Genomic DNA, 21,304 nt, shown 5'->3' with positions numbered 1-21,304 from the left:
CTGACACGATGCGATACCCTTTTACTTTCCCTTAGATATTTGCGGCACTAACGCGGCTCTTTCCTCTCGGAGAGCAGAGATAAACTAATGGAGAACGCGCGCATTGAACCGCGCCGCGAGTTTCTCTGGAGCGTAAAAAGAAGTCACCAGAATGTTCTCCCGTTTGGTTACGATTAATCGTTTTAAAGACGTCGCGGAAAGAGAAACAATCCTAAGCGCCGTTTCCAGGCGGTACTTTATCATCGGGACCGAGCAGACGCGCGAACGTTCGCTCGTAAATAAATCGTGAATCCAATTTGTGGCCGCCATAAATCAATACGAGAATCATGATTCTCAAAGGGCACGGAGAACGCTTCGAACTTCGACTGTCTGACGAACCGAGACCGGCGACGCGTTCGAGTTCTTCGCGATTAAAACCTTTAATTGCCTTGAAAACGTCCGTTTTCTGATCCAAGAAAATAATCCACGAAGCCATTAAGTCCGATATACAAGAGTAACGCTATACGACATCTTTGTAATTTCTTAACGGTGATGCTGTGCAACTTTCTTATTTCTATTTATGTTTCGTTTCATCGAAACGTTCACATTCGTCGATTTTAATCGTCACGGACGAAATTATTGGACATGTAAACTATCGAATAATTCCCGAAGGTATCGTATAGGGAAAGTCAGATGTTTCGAAATTGCGGTCGTGTCTTGTACGAACCGACACTTTGTCCTTGAGCTCTTTTCTCCAACAGGTAAAACGATACGAGAAACAATAAAATGATGAACACTCACCATAGACACAGGAATGGGTCCTCCGGCGCCATTGGGGTAGGGGTACGGCGAGACGAGGTAGCCCATGTTGAACGACGAGGTATGTGGCGTCGGATCCACCTTACCTGTTTCACAAATCAAGAGAAAAACAACAGGTGAGCAAGACAGCTTGAATATTATTAAGAATTATCAAGAAACAGATCTCGAACGTGCATTCGTTGACCAGAATTATTCTTAATCCTTCGAAGGCTGACTTTTTCCTTCCAACTACTAGTTTCGGAGAAAAAATATTTTGAGCGCTTGATTTTTAAATATTCGTTCATCTATATTCGTTCGTTTTTCATTTTCTTTTATCTTGCGAATTCATTCGTTCGAACCTTAGATCCGAGGACCTGATTTTTAAACAGCCTACGCAAGCAACAGCTATTTTTGATTTAATTTCGACAAAAATAAAAGAAAATGTTAATTGCTCGGATTGTATATTTCGCCTCATTTTTATCTGTAATATGATAACGGAACGTCGTAGCTGCGGTTAAATTAAAAACGCGTTAAAAGGCGAGACACTCCGCTACAAGCGTGAAAAACCCAACGAACCAACGACGTTTATCTTTTCACGCTTACCCGGCGTAAATGGTCTCCGAATAATTACATCCTCTGATTTTTCCTTGCCAATTAAACACAGCTACTCGCACGCAACTTACACGCACGATTCCAGGCATTCCTCTAACCATCTTCCGCTGGTACATCTACATTAAACCAGTTCCATTTAATGGACTTAATTCGCGCTCATCTAGTAGATGCCACCTCGACAAGTCGTTCGAGGGATACCGAAACGATGCGTATCGCGACATCCGTCCCTTGCGCAGTTTACAATTCTTCCCTAGAAACCAACCGGTAGTCTGGGCCCTTTAAGCATAGTTCGAGAATGGATCACGATACCGGAGAAACCTTTCGAGTTTATCCGTTCCGCGAAACTGGATCGCGGCGAGCAACAAGAATCCGTCGGCGAGCGACGGAGGACTCTCCTTGCCAAGTGATACCGATCGTCTCTTTGGTCCCGGGGCCTCTCTTCTCCCGATTCGTTGAAGGCGTATCCTGTCCCGCTCGAGAAGCCAACAGACACGGTCCCCGTTCTGCGAAACTCGATCGTTTCGAGAGGTAGAAACCTGCTTTCAGGATTCGAACTGATAACTATCGTCCTTTCTTCTCTTCTTTTCTGCTCTCTCGATCTGTTGCTCGTAGTCGCGCACGAGGGCTGGATGGTGAAATCAGGATCGCATCCCCTCGGGTCTAAGATCGTTATCAGAGGCGAGCGACGAGTATCTTTAGGTGATCGGCAACGCCATTATTTTATGGAGAGAAAGTATCACCCGTCGGTGGTTAGGGCTACGCGGTAGCGGCCGCTATTAAGTCGGCCACGATGGATCGCGAACGCCGCCATAAACCTCTCGCCGCCGATGGAGTAATATAACAAGCAGAGCCATAAAGAACGGTTGGAAGATTCGCGGCCGAAAAATCCTGACAACGAGCTCTGGACATGCTGTACGGTGCGAGTATCGGCAACGATAACAGCCAAATGATCTCGGTGATCGACGTAACTGCCTGAGTATTATCCTTCCGCGACACCCGATCCGCGATCGAGTAAGGAAACATAACGTACAACTTGCGAAGGTTGAATGGAAGGTGAGAAATAAGATATTGATATGAAATCAGTTGTATGTTGATACGTTTATTAGTATGTGTGTACGTATTTATGTAGTATATTAATGCGATTAGTTGGATAATATGTAAGAACAATTTTCCAGATCAACGCTATCTTTGTTATGGTAGATCTGTTCGCGTATAGTTGGGATTTATTGATTTTCCCCGTTATCAATGATTTCTTATCCAAACAATACATGTTCAAATGACTTTATTTAACCAAATATCAGATATAACTAGAATGACCATGACTAAAATTTCCTTATTTATGAACTACCTACTTTTTAAAATTAATAATTATGTCATATTTATAATCGCAAAAATTAAAATCGACCGACCCAGAACTAATGTAATTTTATTCGCCAACCATATTGTTATTATAAATAAAGCGAAGAAACAAAGTTTGGTTAATAGATAAGCCGCTCATTTGGTAACTTTGAGACATCCTGTATGTCAATATCAAAACCATCGAGATACGGATGCTCGTTTTACGACGGAGATTCATAGTCGCGAATTTTGACCCAAGTCACGGAGCTCGAGTCTAGCCCGGCATGGCGACCGAACGATTTAATATGTTCTGGCAGTACGTGGCGCGATGCTTCGTCTCGTGTTCTCTGGAAAAGGTCAATGGTCCCGCGTGCTCGAGGGACGATCGAGATCATCTCTCCGCGGGCCTCGAACGAAGAATTAACTCTTTCATGGTCGTCGCGAGTCTCGCCGCGCGTGTTTCACGCGGCTGCTGCAACCGCTCCTTGCCGAAGTATTAATTAACCGCGTGGTTCTCGGCCGCGCGACTGATTTATCGCCGTTTACCGCTAGCCATCCGGTCGCATTGCTCTCGTTGCGAATTGTCGCGACGCCGTTACGACCCATTTTCACGGGCGTCGATGAGAAATCGACTACGAGGGAACATCTACTCGCGCTGTAATTTCCGATTCATGGCTAATCTTCCTAGAACTGATGGCCCTTGTGAAGGCTACTATGTATTAGTTAATAGAGGCACAGTCTACGATGATTCACAGAGTCACAGACCGTGGATGCTATATTTCTCTACGGAAATGAATTCTTTCGTCCTTGTTTTGCAATGATTGAAAATAAACGTGAAAAATTAATATTTAATCACCTTCAAGACGTTATATGAATCGCTCCATATATCATATCTATGTTCCTGCATTTACATTCCCTGGCTCGAGTGAATTGTTGAGCGAATTGACAGTTGAATCATGGGAATACGAGAAGATATGGTATAGTAACAAATTAAGTAAATTACAATTGCAATATGTATGTAAGTACACGATCGTCCACGTATCTAGTAATAATTTGAACAAACCAAGAATACTATTCCATTTATCTGGCATACTTAATATGTGCATATATAATGTATTGCAGCTATAAAAATGACATCTCTGCGTATAATAATAAAGTATCGTTTAATTTCATCGAATCGCGGTGTAATATACGGAAGAGCAAAACAACAAACCGCGTACACGAGCGGTTAAGATGAAGGAAAAGGAAAAAGACACAGCCTGAACTTATTAAGACGCGAACAGGCGCGAAGACCGTGCCGCATCGGCGCAATTCACACGGACTGCGGACGATTAAATTGTCAGCTACGCGGCTCTATAAATAACGCGACACGCAGCCACTCGACTGGCTCACGCACGCGACATACCGGCCGCGAGGAATCGCGTCGAAGGATCCTCGTTTTACCGCCGCGCGATGAAAATCGTATTTCGTTCCGTGCTGATCGCCAACGGAGCAAATAGACTTCGCTTTTAACGAAAGTTTTATCCGAACCGTGGCTCCGAGCGTCGCGATAAAATTGTCGCTAAATCTTCCGCGAATTTGTCCCGGTTTACTCGTGCGTCGTAAAGCTTCCGTTTTATTGGAACACGCTTCCTGCGCAGAGTGAATCGCGGCCGCCATTTTGGAGGCTGATAAATCGGAACAGCTGAGGACAACTGTTGAACGAGAGTGGCGACGATTCTTCGAATTCTTTGGAAAAATTTCAGAATATATCCCGATTATCATATACCATTGGTGATCCTGTTAATACTTTGCGCTTGAAACACGAGATGTTGGCAGCGTTAAAATGGCTATTCTGTTGCAAGTGAATGTATTTAGGGATGAACATGTTCCTTATCGAAGTGATATTTCTTACGGTATTTACATTTTTAGAAACAAATTTATTAGAACTAATTATTATTCGTACGACATCGGTTTAAGACACGTACAATTTCTAACTACACAATAACGAAATAAAAAATGTAAGGTGGTTTATTATACGTGTTGGTTGGTTTGTTAAAGAGACGAGCGAGGAATTCGTAATTGTCAGTTACTTTAAAATCACTTTAAGTACAAGTACAGAGAGAGTGTATACCGTTCGTAATCGTCGCTCGCTCAATGCTACCGTTCAACTCTACGCTCGCTATTCGACTGTCTGACTCGCTAGAATAATTGTCCCAGAGAGCACGTTAGGCTATTTGTATCGACCGGTGTTATTATAAAAGATTCAAATGTAACTCCAGTTGATAATTAGAAATAAGGACGATAATATTTTGTCCGGAGTTCGTTTACCTTTGTACCTAGCAAACCAAAACAACGTTGGTATTCCAAGGCACAATAATACGAATCTCTTCCGATTCAAATCTTTCGTCGGTTCATGTGCCGCTACAAATACGTTCATTGTTTCGGTAAAGAATCGTACGTACACGTATACGGTCATAGAAACCATTATCGAACAAAAAGTTATATATCGCCAAAATTTTCGAGAAAATAAAAATCGCTAACAACTAAGCATCAACGCGTGATTCCATGAATTTATGAAATATTCTATACCAGATTTATTACGGGAAATATCTGGCTTGGCGAGAAAATCCAGCGTGAAGCGTACGCTCATGTATTAATACCAAATTGATTTTATTTTACGGAGTTTTTACAGCAAAAATTAAACGGATACCTCCCGCTTGTTAACTACGCGAAAATAATTCGAAACTATAAAATATCAACAAGATTCGTACGCTCGAATTTTTCTCTAACTACGAGGCTTGAAAAATTCACCACTGGATAGATAAAAAGGTAGATTTTCGAAGCTGTCAGAGACTCGCTAAACTGGAAAATAATTCGAAATTATAAAATATCAACGAGATCCACATTCTCAAATTTTTATATTATCGAGAGGGTTGACAAATTCGTACTCGGCAGGAAAAGAGATAGATTCGTTTTCTCTGTTCACAACTGCGAGTTCCGCTCGTCTCTTTCCGAATGCATATCCTGAGTGCACATGTGCGCCACACTCCTCGCGCCAAAGTTTATTGCCAGCCCGTCCCCCACGGCCCCCCTGGTTCCCGCCACATCCTTTCCATCACGATCAGCGATGCCTCCTCCACCACGCTCGTCCTACTGCGTTCCATCGGCCTTCCATGCTGCACCGACTCTCCAACACTTCGTGATCATGTTCTCTCGCTCTCGCCCCTTTTAAACCTACTGCCTCCTCGTTCCTCTCCCGCGGCTTTGTTTACCTCGCAGTCTTGTTGGAATAATACTTCGGCTCGGTAATTATAGATGAACCGGCGCTACGCGACCCCATCGTCCACCAAAGTTCCTCTTCGAACGATTAAAGTATGGAGCATTGAAAATTTTCAGCGGACACGTGTGAATGGATGCGGAAGGAGAATTGTTTGGTCACTAGAGGAGTGGTTTGATTGATTTCTAAGAAAAATAGGATATCGATATTCCATTCTAGAATAAATTAGACTTTTTACAGCGTGCAGAGAATTATACTTTTATGCTTGATGTTTAATTTTTTATAGCGTGTTATCGTTCCGAAAAATCTGAAAATATTCTGAGATTGATACCAGCGTTGTTATTACATTATACAAGCAGTTAGTAAGCCAAACAGTGGAAGGTTCTTCGCACAAAAATAAAAATTTGGGAGGAAAGAAATTGAAGAAGAAAGTTTCGCTTGCATCTTTAATCGCTCAAGTTTGCGTATGAAAACTTAGACGAAGCTACAGCGATCGATCTTAGGATATTCGTGAAAATACTGACACAGTTTACAAATTGCACGACATTCTTTAGAAGAAGGACGAAAACAAGAAACGACAAAATATGAGAGGCGAAGAAGAAAAAAATAAATTAATATAAAAGGTAGGAAGGATAATGTTCTAAATCGAAATAAAAGTTAGAAAATGCACGGGGATACAATTTTCAAAGTACGCGCTTCCATACGGTTGGACCGGTAGCGGTCTGACGTAGAGATTGCGGTGCATTCCCTACAGAGGGGCGATGCACGGGTTCTTAAACAATATCCACGGGTTTCCCCGCAGAGTAACCCGCGAGTTCTGCATCAACGATCCCTGGAAAGGCGCCATTGCAACAGAGAGGAGGCAAAGAGCGGAAGCCGCGAAGAGATTATTATGGATTCGCATGTTCTGAGTGCCCTCGATTTCGAGCCGAGTGTTCTCGCGGGCATTGTCTGCGCCAGGGATCATTTTCGTTTGATGAAAACGGGAAAAACGATGGGTCGAGCCGTGTCGCTCCGTTCTCTCTATTACAAACGATAAATCTATCCGTTCCCTCGCTTTTTCCCCTCCATACCATTCTCTTTTTTTCTCTCCTTTTTTTTTCTACCTCTACAATTTCGTGACGAGAGGGGCTGCAATGATCATCACGGTGTTCGGTAACGAGGCGCGGGTGGCTGATATAGACTTCGTTTGTACCCGACGATGACTCGACGGATAAAAGAACGAATGTCCCGTGTGTCTCGAAAATATTCGAGCGGAACGACACGCACGAGATATTCCAAGTTACAGCTCCTCGTGGAATGCCTGAATAGCGAAGTTTGAGAAAATGAATCGTTTGGAACCACGTAGAGAAGATGGAACAGAGATCCATGAGATTCGAAGATAGAATTTCTTGTACACTGGATATGCAATTTATTAGAACTCACTCGGAAGACAAACAGCTCGTGCAAATAGATTTTACCAATTTTCCCCGTTATCTGTTAGTCTCTGTTCGTAATAGAAATTTACGTTGGTGTAACTGAATTCGACAGACAGAAGTTCAATTAACTCTACTATATATTTTCGAGTCTATATGAAATGAGAATGTTATATTTCAACAGACGTTATTAAAATATAGATAATTCTAAAATACTTGATTCTAGTATTCAATATAATTTGACGATCTTTATGAATGAAATATACTAAAAAGAAGATACCTGAAGAGATATAGATAGATACAAAGATGCGAGAAGAACAGCAGAATTAATCGGCATCGACCAAAATTTCGTACGAAATTTAATTCAGATAAGTAGAATTCTATTGTAAGCGTGGGGCACGTATCTACATTTAACGCCAATAAGAAATCCCACGTTAACGGAGAAAAGGAAATGGCGTGAAAGCTCGTAAAGCGTTCGCTGGAATTCGAGACTCGAATCGGGGCTGGATTCCGGTTAAAAAGGACACGGGAGCGAAAGAGCGTGCCGTTAATGCCATTATAGGGCAAGCTTGTGTGTACAGCTTGTTGTCGGCTGGTAAATTACTATAATTGTGAAGTTCCGGCGATTTTTAGATTAGCTCTGGTCCATCAACGCTATATGCCTACCTACCGACCTGCCGACACTGCACCGCCACGGCCCGGCGGTTCTCAAATTCATGGCCAGTCGAACTTGCCCATTTTTTTAGACCTCTCTGATACCGAGAATTTGTATCGTAACATGACCAAAAACATTCAAACGCTAGAATTGTTCTATCGTTATATATCTTTTAGAAATATTCGATTCATCTTCCGAGAACGTGACAATATTTCGTCTTATATCACAAGTCCGAACGTACACATCTGAGTTAAATGCTTTTTTCTTTGATTAAAAATAACTGTACAATATATGGATAATTCGGTTAATTTACGTTCAATCGCAAATTTCTATAATCTATTTGTCGCAACAATACGAAGATAGTGGAAAGGAAGTTTCACTCAAAAGAACAGAAAATCAGCAAGAAATCCGAGGAAATATAAAGAAGACGATATTGTAACTAACAATACGAAGCATCTCAGGAACATTTTAGATCCGTTAATATTATCCGAAAATATTACATCCGTTACGCATGACGCGAACAATATCGATCTACGAATCAGAATTTTCATTTCCCTCAATACCAACAACTCCGAGGTTCGTGGAGAAACTTTCCGCGGTAGGGAAATTAATTCCGTGAGTCGATTCGTGCCAGGAATACAATTTCGTCTGAGCAGAATTCTCGCAGATTTATCACAGGTTCTTCCGTCTTCCAAAGGGGAAAATACGATGGTAATAGAGAGAGGAGAAAAAAAGGAGCCAAGGATTACGACGCCCCCTTCACCAGTTTGGAAGCGACGTCCAAAAAGGACTGTACAAATTCCTATGGAGCCGGCAGGCCAGACCCTATTGACCTGTGTCAATAGAAATCCGTACTTGTGCTTCTCGTCCACGAACGTTTCGTGACCTCTCGACACAGGGGGCCTCCTGTTCAATTTGATAGACGAAGAAGGAAATCGCAGGGGAAAAAGAAGCAAGAAGCTAGAGGCAAAAATTTTCGGCACCCGATACTCTTTATGCAACAAGTGCCTGGTCCTAGCCACAGATGCCGAATATTTTCGTAAAGCAATTTTCTTCGAGAATTGTTCCGTGAAACCTGTAACACTGCCTCTTACAATTAGTCACGGAGCCCTTGATGAAGGACCATAACATATTTAGTTACAAGGGAAAAATATGGGGTTTTGGTTATACGGAATGAGATGTTACAGGATTAATGTTGCGAGAGTTTTGTGTATTCGTTTGTAAAGAATAAATTATTCTTAAAAATTATCGTTTGTATCGTAGATCTGGCAATCAGAATTTCTAGAAGAGATTTACTGAACGAAATGGGCTTTATTATTTCGTTAAGTAAATCGTTAAAGGCGATTTATTATTAAAAAAGGTGAGAACCAAAAAGGAAAGAAAGGAACCGCATAATCTCTCAAAAAACGCAATGAGAACTTACAACCCTCTATTGGAATTGTTCTCGAACAATACATACTGTGTTCAAACTGTGTACCAATCCTAAGTCTCGAATAACAACGTACGAACGTACTAAAATAATTACTCAGGGATCTTGTAGAAATGGCGTCCAACTACCAAAGAAACGGAAGAGATGGTTTTAATTTCATTACCAAGTAAAAGTTCTAGTGAAAGTCCAGAATGTGTTTTACGTATTCACGAATCAAGCACGTTTACGAAGAATCGTGGCAAGAATTTTTGCCAAGATATCTGGTGGATCAGAAGGGACCTCCTTGCCTGACGGTGAATGGCTCCAAGAAATCCAGCAGGAGTCAGGTTTCTAGCATGGAAAGGACCGAGCTTTCGGTAAAACGTCGAAATGGGAATGCATGACAGCGTGTAACCTGGTGACCCTCGATGCGGGAGGTCCGTGTACAAGGAATTAGACAGTAAAAGGACGAGAGGGGAGAGAGACTAACTGAAAGGGCACCGAGAAATTTCGTCTCCAGACACACGCTTTTGTGCAACAAGTGCCGTGTCGTAGTCAACGCGTGCTTCTTGACTCTGATGAATTTCCCTGGAAATCTGTGTCCCCCTTTGTCAGCCGAATCACCGGAACCGGACATTTCATGGGGTCTTACTATCGCGTGTAAATACGATAGTATTTACCACGAACCGACGATGAGACACCTAACTGCGACGCGTGATTGAATAGAATTGCGTTTTCCAACTACTTTCAAGTCGCAACGTCTGTAACTTTCCTAACAATCAAGTAACTTGAGATCCCCGTATTCGATCTTAAATAAAGCAAAAACACTAAAAACAGGTATTGTATGTCAGAACATAATTGTTCAAAATTTTCAATTAGAAATAATCGTGGCGATCCGTAGAATTTTCTTTGCGACACTCTCGGATGTTCACAGGTTGCAAAACGAACGATGGAAGATCGTTCGTGACCGCGGTACGATTTTCGCCGGGATAGGCCTGATTTTCATTAGAGAAAGCTGCGCGATTATTTATCACCGAAGCGAGGACGGAATCTCATTATCGTGCACCGCGGTATTTGCATAATATAAAGGCGGACAGGAGAGAAGGCGAAACTAGTTCTATGGTGTCTGCTGCAATGAAAGACGACGCTCGGAAAAGCGCACGTGCGAGGAGACGTTGGATCATCCGAAGACAACGAAACGGGTTTTCGCCGTGTAAAAGATCAGCAAGTAGGCGCACCCTCGTAATGGGACCCGGAGATTCCTGACAGGCCTCGAGGCCAGACCCACTGTCACGTACACGGGGCCTGCGACGTGCTAGGCTGGTTAGAATCCAAGAGCGACTGCGAGGCCATCGAGCAAACGGACCGATCGAGTCGATCGGAAAGGCTGCTGTACGTCCATTTTAGACGTCCATCGAATTTTAGAAATTTCTTACTTCGTATGTCTGATCGTGTACATGTCACATAGGCTACGAATAGTTCGTCGTGGTCACTAATAGTATTGTAGGACTTTAATTAACTTGTTCATCGGATCATCCCTTAACCAGAAGCTTCAATAATCATGAAACTGTAAGATAACAAAGATAAATCAATTTCAACTAGGTGGGGTTAGGTTAGTAATTCTTCTAAATATAAACGTGATATAACTTGCTTTTAGTAGAAATAAAAGAATGCATTAAAATACACGAGTTCTATAACGAGGTAAGAAAATACAAATAATAATACTGTTCTAATAAAACGGGTAAAAAATCAAAGATCTGTGTCCCCCTAATTCAAAGACATTCAGGCGAAATTCCTTAAAGCAAGAAGAAGTTCGATAAGTTGGAATACGTAGTTTTTAACATAGTACTCGCAGAGTCTATCTATCAGAGTCTATCAAGAAACATGAATCCGTGATATCCCCAAGAAATTACAACAACGCACATTCTCCATTTCCATGGTTCAACCTGGATGAACTCTTGGACCTAAATATCCGTGCATCCACTGGATTCTCTCTCCAAACATGAATTTTCTGGGACCGAGAAGGATGCAGGTTCTCGAGAATTTTCAACAGTTCTGTCATCGATTCGGGCGAGAGGGAACCGCGTACGAAAACCCGACTTGACCGGAGGTCAATGTGGGCCCAGTCTGAGCCTCGTTGCAATCTACAACGACGAAGAGGGCACCAACGTTGGTGAAAACGAGACGGGATAAAGAGCAAGGAGAAAGAGGAAGAAAGAGAAGAGAGAAAGATCGTCGTTGAAGAGAAGAGAAGAGGGCAGAGGCCTCGAGGCAACAGACCTACTGCCGGGGGCCTCGCCAAGCACATAGGTGGTTTTGACTCGGCACGGTCCCCGGCATGGCAAGACCCGCGCGAAGGAAAGCAACAAAAGAAAGAGAAGACGAGCACACCACGAGACGAACGGAGAGAAACAGAAGGAAAAGAACGAGGAGGAAAGAGCCTGGGTCTGCCTGTTTGACCGCCGCCTGGCTGGCTCTCTCTGCTCTCTCGACTCTGCCATCTTTCTGTCTTCTTTACACTCGGAGAGGTCTTTCGCTCTTGGCTCCTCCAGTGGATGTACCTCTCTGTCCCTCTGACTGGCTCGTCTCGTCTCGTAACAAGAGACGGCGCGGACAATGGGTGCCGTGCCAGCGCCTTCGGCCAAGGCTGCTTTGGCCAGTCCGCACAGCTTCGAAACACCATTTACGATTGCCGGAATCACCGAATTCCCGCCGAGTGAGAGCGTCCTCTTCTGCATGCCGGTCCTATCGCGTCGTCTCGCGCCATCGATCGACCGGAGCGGACTGTACGGATTTTTCGTGGCCCGGAAAATTGCCAATTACAATCATCGTCGATCGCATTGCTGGGTTTCGTTGATTGTGAGAACTGCTTTATTTTCCAAGTTGGTTACCATCAACCACTTGTCTTATAACATTAAGGGAATATCTTAAAAGCCAAACCGATCAACTCCGCTATCTACTAATTTCTTGATTTCAGTACGTAAGTACACAATTAATGTTCGATTCTTAAGAAACGAATTGATCACTTCGTGCGAAGATAAATATCATAAAATCTACGAAGTTAAGACACTTACTATTCCAGATTATTTGAATAAATTTGAATAAATACCACAAAAATTCCACTTCTCCGGAAACTATTCTTCAAAAATATCAAAATTTCGTCCACCGAGACGAACATCCTGTCTGATACACCAAACGTAAACCTAACTGAAAACTATAAACGGAGTCGCGTGTTCTCCAAAGGGTGTTTCTCCTCCTGAAACCCGACGAAGTCCGCGGCGCGAATTCAAATCTCGTTTACCGGCTCTCGTTTCGCATAGTTTACGAGTATTCCGCGCAAGCAGATCAAGATAGAAGCAGAGTACGAGAGGAACGCGGTAATAACACGAGAAAACGTAGCGCGCTCGCTTTCGCGTCCATGGCCGAGGGTTTTACGATGGTAATGGGGCGAGATAAAAACGAGATAACCGGGGGACGCCTTGAGAAGAAAGCGAGAGCGTGACGCGTCTACGATAACGGTTAAAAAAGGAAAGTAACCGGCCGGTTATTGCTCGCCGATGAGTTTTTAATCGACCGCGATCTCTTTCGACAGTCGACCGATCAAAGAAGAAGAGAAGGTCAATAACTTTAGCTTCGCTATTTTTCTTATTTTCCAGTCATCCTTCCGTTTAACTCTTAGAATACGCGACAGTTCAATGGTTAATTCGATCTTCCATCCTTCTCTCTTCTTCCTTATTTGCCAGTAGACCTAGATGATGATACGATATTTAACAATCTGAATCTTCAGGTATTAAGCGATAAAAGAATAACGTTAAACATTGTGTCTGTAAGTACATTTTCTCTAAATGTACCGTGAAGGCATCTAAGAATCTGTCCTTTGTTGCTTACAGCATCTCTACATCTATACAAATCGAATGCTAAACTAATCATATCAACTTTGTCCACCGGAAGAGCGATCTATTTGATCAATTGCTATTATCTTTGAAACATTTGTCGCAACGTATACTATAGTAAGCAGTTTGTTCTTCGCTTGTTCATATGTGACAATATGTTTTTCCGCTACGTGTTGTAGAAAATAAATAAATAAATAATTTCACTGCGAGTGAAGCATAGATGGAGTAAGAGGAACAGAGTCGATAGAAATAGAAAAGGTTTTGTTCGAGATTCATCAGGCATTGAAAGCGATGGCGAGCTACACGAATCTGAGATCTTCGTGACGACGTTTAAAACCAGGCCTCGTCGATCACGAGCGTGTGACGAGACTCGCTATCGGCGAGATCCGTGTCATTCGAGCCACAATAAACTCCATCTGACGGAGCACTTTCTTCGTGGGTTTTTACAGCAGGTAGCAGCACCAAAAACCCAACGTTGTTTTCAAACACGAAATTTTAACAGGGTCGGGCGACAATTTCTACGGTTCCGATCGCCCAGTTTGTCGCCAAACTGAATCGAACTGTGTTCCCTGTGGGCGTACTATGGCGAAGTACAAAAGGAAGGCCACGAGAAGAAACAAAAAGAGGAGCAAGGGTGGCGAGCACGGTCGTCTTCTGTTTAGTCGAACGATTTTAGTCGACACAGAAATGCGACCAGCGGTAATTTCCAGAAAGAAATAAACTAACCGGAGGAATTCCTTGACTCGTGCACACGCGTGATATTTTCGGTCCGACGACCTTCCGTCCGGAAAGGAGCGATCCTGCCAACATCCGCTGCTCTCAGCGACAGCGGAATCGGATTCTCGACGCGTGGACCACGACACGCTCGGTCGTTCAACGTGTATACGAATTTACGAGCCGGTTCCCGGTAAGCTCGTGACCAGGCGAGAGATTGAAATAAGAAAATGCTGAGAAATCAGCGGTTGTGGTCTACGCGTCGATCGCCGAGTCCGGAGGTCTCGTTCGATCCCAAAATTGACAAAACAGGCTGTAACGCGATAATGTTTTCTCTAGGCGGGTCACGAATAGATTCGGAAGCAGACTCGTTTTGACGCAGAAACTGACGTCCGAGAGGGCATGGCAAACACGTAGAATTCAACGGAAACACGGGTGGTCGGGAGAATCTAAGGTGGCAATCTCCATTACGAGTTAACGAGCACACAAATACACCTGCTGGCGCGCGCAGCTGTGTGCCAGGGAGCGGATCTCGTGACAACGATCCGTCGTCCTCCATAAATTTCGCGATGGTTGCTACAACGCGCGTGCTCCCTCGTCCGAGAAAACTGGTCGAATCGAGGCAAGAAAAGCGAGCACGAAGAGAAGGGTGCTGTGTGATGTTGTGTCGCTTCGACATGGAGCGAGATGGACAGAGAGCGTGTACAAGACAAGCCAGAACAGACCACTGTAATAGCCACTGTAATCGTGTGCAAGGAGAATCCCTTCTCTCCTCTGTCTCCCACCCTCACTCTCTCTCTCTCTCTCTCTCTTCGTTCTTTAAAATCAATTCTCCCGCGCTCGAAACGGGCCGCGTGCGTGTGTGTATAATACGTGACACGTCGAAACGGCTCTCGTACGGGCACGCAGAGCGGTAATTTATGCGAAACCGGGGCCCCCTCTCGTCGAAACGAGAGTGCGAGGAGAGCACGAGTGATCGAAAGAGGACTCGGCAACACCGCAAAGGCTACGAGTAGCCGACGGTACCGAGGTTGGGGCCTACGGCCCTGCGTTCTTGGCCTCGGGCTGCCCGAGGAAAGAAGAGGAGAAGGGGAAGGGGCCCCACTGGGTCCGAGTGTCCACGGAGAGGGGGCAAGGAGACACACGAGCACCCACTCCTCTACCATCCTATATATACATACATACATACATGCATATATATATAAATATATATGTATGTGTGTGTGTGTATATATATGTATATATGTGTGTATATATATATATATATACTTCCCTCATCTCCCTCTTCACTTCATCGTTTTCTCCCTTGTCGCATCCTCTTTCCTCTTCAATTTCTCTCTTTTTCTCATTCCCTCTTTCCTTTTCTTGTTCTTGTCTCTCCCCTTTCCACCGATTTCTCCCCGTCTCCGTCATACGCGTGCGTCCAACGCATCGTACGCCATATCGATGCATTCTCCGGGACCAGAGAGCTCGCCTTCTCTTGACCATCGACGAAAAGGTGGCGAGCACAGTGACACCGGGACACCGAGAGCTCGGTCGTCAGCATCGTAAGGTGCAAGGATAACAAGACGATAAAGTCCCAAATTAGGGGCCTGCTCTTCTATACGGCCGCCGCGAAACTCCTCTCGCCCCCTTTGGTGCCATCGCATCCGCGCCTCGAGAGTCTCGCTCGAGCACCGTTCGAGAATGGGCGTATTAGAATTTAACCAGTTTCAAGGAGCAGTTCCCCGGGGCACTGATTCCGTCTCGTCGAGGCCGAGCGCACGCGTGTTCCGTTACCCGGTGCATGTAAATAAGCGATCTCTAAGATGGAATTTTCGCAAAAACCTCCAACAACTCCAATCGGATCGGATCGGGTCGTTGAGATAGTGATGCAACTCACGAGAATCAGGAAAGTAGCGTTTCTATAATATTTATATCAATCGATAGTGAAACAATGTGATAGAAAATTTCTAATCCATTGGGAAAATGCTAAGAATATAATAAGATGGAAACTTTAATAATTTAAGAGTTCCGCATAAAACATAGAATATACAAATGTAGAAAGAGTAGTACTTCGAAACGGCTTCGTAACTACTGTTTCATTAGAAGAGAAAGAGTATTGAAATTATTACTCATACTAGACTTAAAATATTAGAACACCATAAATGCAGCGCTCTAATTAAACCTAAATGACAGATATTAAAAATAATCGTGATACTATATTCATGTTGAAATGGTTAATATCAAAGAGTTCTGCTTTGAAATGACACAGTCGCTATTCCATCGAGGATGTGTAGTCACAGGTTGAAATGTCGCAATTGGGAGGCATAGAAGCTAGAAAAGAGGATGGTCACGCGTGGCACGGGACACGCGGACGCGTGACTTCCGGTGTGCCGCTCTATCTACTCGGAAAAGGGTTTCCATTGAATAAATTAAACGTATATAGCTATTGAGATCGCCCTCGGAACCAACGTTTTTACTGCTGAAACGAGGACAGGCTGTTAAAGAGCGGACGATCGCCAGCCGCGATTTTATCGGTTTACGAACGGCACAACGCTATCTTGGTTCCGATAAGATTAGCGAATCCACGAGTGTGAACTCATCGGATAAAGAGGGAGGGAGAGAGAAGGAGCGAGAAAAAGAACGAGACCGTACAAAAGGACCTTCGAGGCGGCGTGAACTCGCCGGACAAGCCGTGACTAATAATCTCCGGGAGGCTCCTTCGTGCACGATAATTAATTTCCCAGATCGTTGATCAACGATCGAGGGGGCAAGGCTTTCCTTTTTCCCGCGTGAGCTATCTTTCTTTTTTACTCGCCTATCGCTGTATCGGCCGCGTGGGAGTAAAGGGTGCAGCGATCCGCAGCGCGGAAACTTTTTAATTCCATTAAAATACGCTGGACACACGAGGAATTTCGTGTTGCCGGAAAATACGATTCTGTGAAATTTCTGTCCTTTCCATTTTTTCTTTCTTTAACGAAAGGTAGTAACGAAGCGACATGGCATTTCAGCATACGACCGAGAACATAACTCATTTGAATTATCTTTTATTTATGCGATTTACAATGTTTCATGGACAAAAGTATTATTTTAAAAAGATTCGACGATACTCTTGAAAGATAATTTACTGTCCAATATTCGCGAATTAATTACAAATGTTGCCTACATAATATTCTACAACTATCCGTGGAACAGGACAGTCAGGTAGCTTGTGATTCATAGAATTCTCAACAACTTTACTTATTTTATTACGAAACTTGGTACTCTTGCGCAACAGAATTTATTATCACCGCTAACCTGTAACACGTAACGTATAAAATTTCCCGACAGATATTAGTCCAATTAAATTCACTGCAAGCCCCTGTCCGTACATTCGTAAAAAATCATCTGAGAAGCGATTGAAACGCCAAAACCAACCTCCATCAACCTCAGCCTGCTCGGCTGAGTAGGAAAACAAACACGGCTGGATAAAAGCACGTTAGAACGAAACGAAGCCGCGACTGCCAGCGTCCCCTCATCGAAGCGATAAAATCTAGCGAATATAATTAGCCGCTCGTCCAGATATCGTTGGTTAATTTGCATGACTGAAGTTAATCCTTTGATACAACGTCAACCAGAGGGACAGACCACCATTAACAACGTACCCTTCGACGGCCACCACCTCGTGCCACGTGTGCACAACCGCGGCTATACTCGCAGGTTATGTTTCTACTGGAAGGAAAGGAAAAGGATGAGAAGGAGGTGGTGTAGTTGTAGCGAATGGTGGTGGTTGGTAAAGGAGAGGAACGAGAGGGAAGAGTGGCGGCCGCTATGCGCCGTCGTGTATCGAAGTAGCAAGTGTCGGCCCCGTCGGCTACGCCCATATAAATCCTCGGTTACCTAGTCGCTTTACGAGATACAATTATTTACCGAGACCGACCAGGCTACCTTATTTAGTCCTAGTTAACTCACCGCCGGATGGCAGAGGATCCGATTGATCAGCCCCTCTCCCTCTTCATCGCTTCGCCCCCGCCTTTGTCTCCACGCCGTATCACCTTTTTCGCGCGCCCATCCCCCACCGATCCCATTTATTATACCATTCCGCTACTTCCTGCCATTCCACTCCTGCTTTTGTGGATATACATAGTTGAGGAGTCTCTTTACGGTATCTAGCGACACGATCCTCTCGGTAGTCGAAATGATCAACTTCGCTTTTTATCTGTTCCACAAATTCATCGTCTGTATGTATGATCATTTATTAATGTTCAATTCTCAGAACGTAAATCGCTCGTTCTTATAAGTTCATTTGTCGCAAAAAAGATGGTATACAAGTAGTAAATAAATTCGAAGACACATTTTGAAAAATAGGGTAACGTCATCGCTTTCTCCGTATTCCACTTTTGGAGTTGACCAATGTGACTTCGGAATAGAATAGTATAGAAAAGTAAGAGAGAGATAGAGAGAGAGAGATTTTATTTTACAAGAGTATACTTCTTCGATTTTTACTCCAACAACAGAGTAGAATTTCCATAATGAGAATGATAAAAGTACCGTTAAAGAACGTAAAACATATTATTAGAATTGGTAGAGCTAGGCTATCTACAAATCTCAAGTTTTAAGACAAGTTCACCAACTAAATAAACCACGCATCTGCCAATCACGTTAAGACTTCAAAAATAATAAAGTCCAATTGTAGTTCCACAATATTCGTCAGCCTGATCCACGAATCCATAGCTTTATCGCCACCAAATACACACTATTCCTCTTATCGTCAGAACGTACCGAAATGATTCATGCCACGAACTAACAAGCGCAATCGTTCCTATCATACACGGCAGAGATATCAACGAAACATCGAGGAATCAATTGGCTACAGCGCCCCAAGAATACCACCCATGAAACACATCGCGCCACTCGGAAATCGAGCAAATTGAACAGCATCGACAAGTGATCCCGCGAATCAAGCCGACTTCGCGTTTCGACCGTAACGAATACATCCGGAAGCCAGTGTCGGTAAGGCATAAATTATTTTAACGCGTCGAGGTGGAAGAGCGAGCGAACGAGCGAGCGAGCCCGAGCGATCGAGAGGGAGAGAGAACGTCCACGCGACGTGTCTCGCGCGTTTAACCTATCGACGCGGCGTATCTAGCGGACGTTAATTGCGCCCGAGCAATAACGTTGTTATAACGAGTATCGCGCACACTGGGTACCGGTGTGCGAGAGAGCGTTCGAAAGCGCGCTCGCGAGCGAGCGAGCGAGTTGCACGCGCGCGCGCGCGCCAGAGAGCCACACGGTGTAACGTTGCCGGTTCGCTCCAACTCGCCGCTTGTAAATCATTCTCGCCGCTTAACCTGACATTAGCGTGACAGGGTGTTATCCGGGCTCAGTCATTTTAGCATATGGTTAGCAGATGCCACTGGACGGAGCGGTTTCTTTTCCTCCTTTTTAATGGACCGGCGCGGAGTCGTCGATAATTTTCACGTGTAAACGCGCCCTTCGCGTCTCTCCGCGAACCGATCGCTCACGCGTCCATCTACCAACTGGATATCGTTCTATCGCGACCGAGAAACGAGGTTGGACTTCGTGTTAGGATCTAAGGCAATTGCATTTTAGAATTGAAATTACGTATAGGACGTTAAAGCAGAAAGTTACGCATTGCCAAGGCGGAACGTTGACATAACGATTCTTGATAGATACGACAGAAGCGCACATCCTGTTAATGGAACGAACGTGAAATTTTCTTGTTCCTGTTTCAACAGCTTTTTTATCTAGTTATTGAAAAGACAAAGTTTCGATCTCATTCATTTTTACAAAGATACTTCACGCCAGAACATGTTCTTAATTGCTATCTTAATTACTTTAGGGACCCTGGAGTACTTGAAATATCGTAAACACTAGTCTTCAATTAGATTGAGACTTGTAATTATAAGCTTTGCCAAGTCGAGATTCGAATTTTCATTGAGATACCTCGAAATCTCATCGGAAAATAAACATAGGTATTTCTATTTAACGATGAAGTAAGGAACGAATGATCGGCACCCAACGAGCAATATTAGGTGAATATCACGTGAATAGCTTTCTATGTATATTTTATTCCGGGACACGTATCCAATACAAAAATCGCGATAAACGTATCGCCATATGATACTCGTCTAAAAGGTTATTCAGGAGTAAAATTCGACGGAAAGAATCGGTTACACTGGCGTTATTGTCGATGGATAAATGGCCGATCTCTAACAGAGCAGAAGGGCAGAGTTTCGAAAGCCGGAGACTAGCTGCTCTAAACAAAGAGCTTTACAGCCATATTTATAGTTGTCGTAAAACACTACGCAGATTGCTAACCTTCGTTCAACGGGCGGTTGTGCTCTCCCTTCTCTCTGTACCTCGTTCCCCGTTCTCCTTCTTTATTCCTTTCTCGTTACTCCCTGCTCTTCCCTTCTCATTCCCCGTGGACCACGATGTATCTCCACAGCTCTTGGTTCCCTCGTTCCTTTCCTTCCTTCGTTCGCGCTTCGTTCTATGCGATCATCCGCCAGCTTTCTCTCGCTCTTTATTACAACTCCACCTCCTTTCCTCTTTCTTCTCCACTGACTCGTGTTCACCAAAGCTCTGTCCCTCTTGTTTTCGACCACGTTCCCTTCATCACCCCTTTTACGCTCTGCGTTTTTCAATCTCCGTGTCGTTCTTCCCGTTCCTCGACCTCGCGCCGACCATTTTGGTACCGAAACATTTTCGACGTTTCATTCTTTCGTCCGCCGAACGAAATTTTAAATCGGGTTATAAATTATGCTCTTTTAGTCCTCTATAAATTATCTTGGAATTTCTGTAAGGGTACTCGGTCGAATTTAGTTATCGCTGACATCGTTATTACACTCGTGAATCTCTTTCAGATTCGATTCTTCGTCCATCGAATGAAAGTTAAGGTGAAATTTTTGACGTTCTTCATCTATTAACAGTCTGTTAAATCGTCCTCAAATTTCTCCAGAGATTTTCAGTCAAGTTCTGTGGTCTCTGCCATGGTTATTGCACTCGTGAACCGTTGGAAATGCTGCAATTAGCGGTCGAGGATTGATTGGAACACGGGCGTTCCCTTCTCTTCCCGTAACCGGGGCTTTTTGCCCCGCTCGATCGGTCCTTAGAAATTTCTTGTTTCTCGGGAGAAGCTCCGTGGAGTTGTACACTCGGTTCTTTCTCTTTCCACCGAGACAAGAGTTCGACGACGGTCTTCTGGCGTTAATTGACTGGAGAGCCGTACGGTCGAGCGACTTTGTT

General features: G+C 43.9%; 1 protein-coding gene across 1 annotated transcript in view; it reads right to left on the bottom strand.

Annotated features, from left to right (window-relative positions):
* LOC100643645 (protein pangolin, isoforms A/H/I/S) overlaps window positions 1–21,304 on the bottom strand; it is a 282,005-nt gene that overhangs the window by 244,603 nt on the left and 16,098 nt on the right. Inside the window, exon 3 of the mRNA XM_020862693.2 lies at window positions 781–884. Within this exon, the coding sequence (XP_020718352.1) occupies window positions 781–884 (104 nt within the window). The remainder of the gene's footprint in view (window positions 1–780; window positions 885–21,304) is intronic.

The sequence above is a fragment of the Bombus terrestris genome, chromosome 4, assembly GCF_910591885.1.
Source record: "Bombus terrestris chromosome 4, iyBomTerr1.2, whole genome shotgun sequence".
Taxonomy (NCBI): domain Eukaryota; kingdom Metazoa; phylum Arthropoda; class Insecta; order Hymenoptera; family Apidae; genus Bombus; species Bombus terrestris.
The sequence above is the reverse complement of the archived record's forward strand: the minus strand, read 5'-3'. Positions and strand labels throughout refer to the sequence as shown.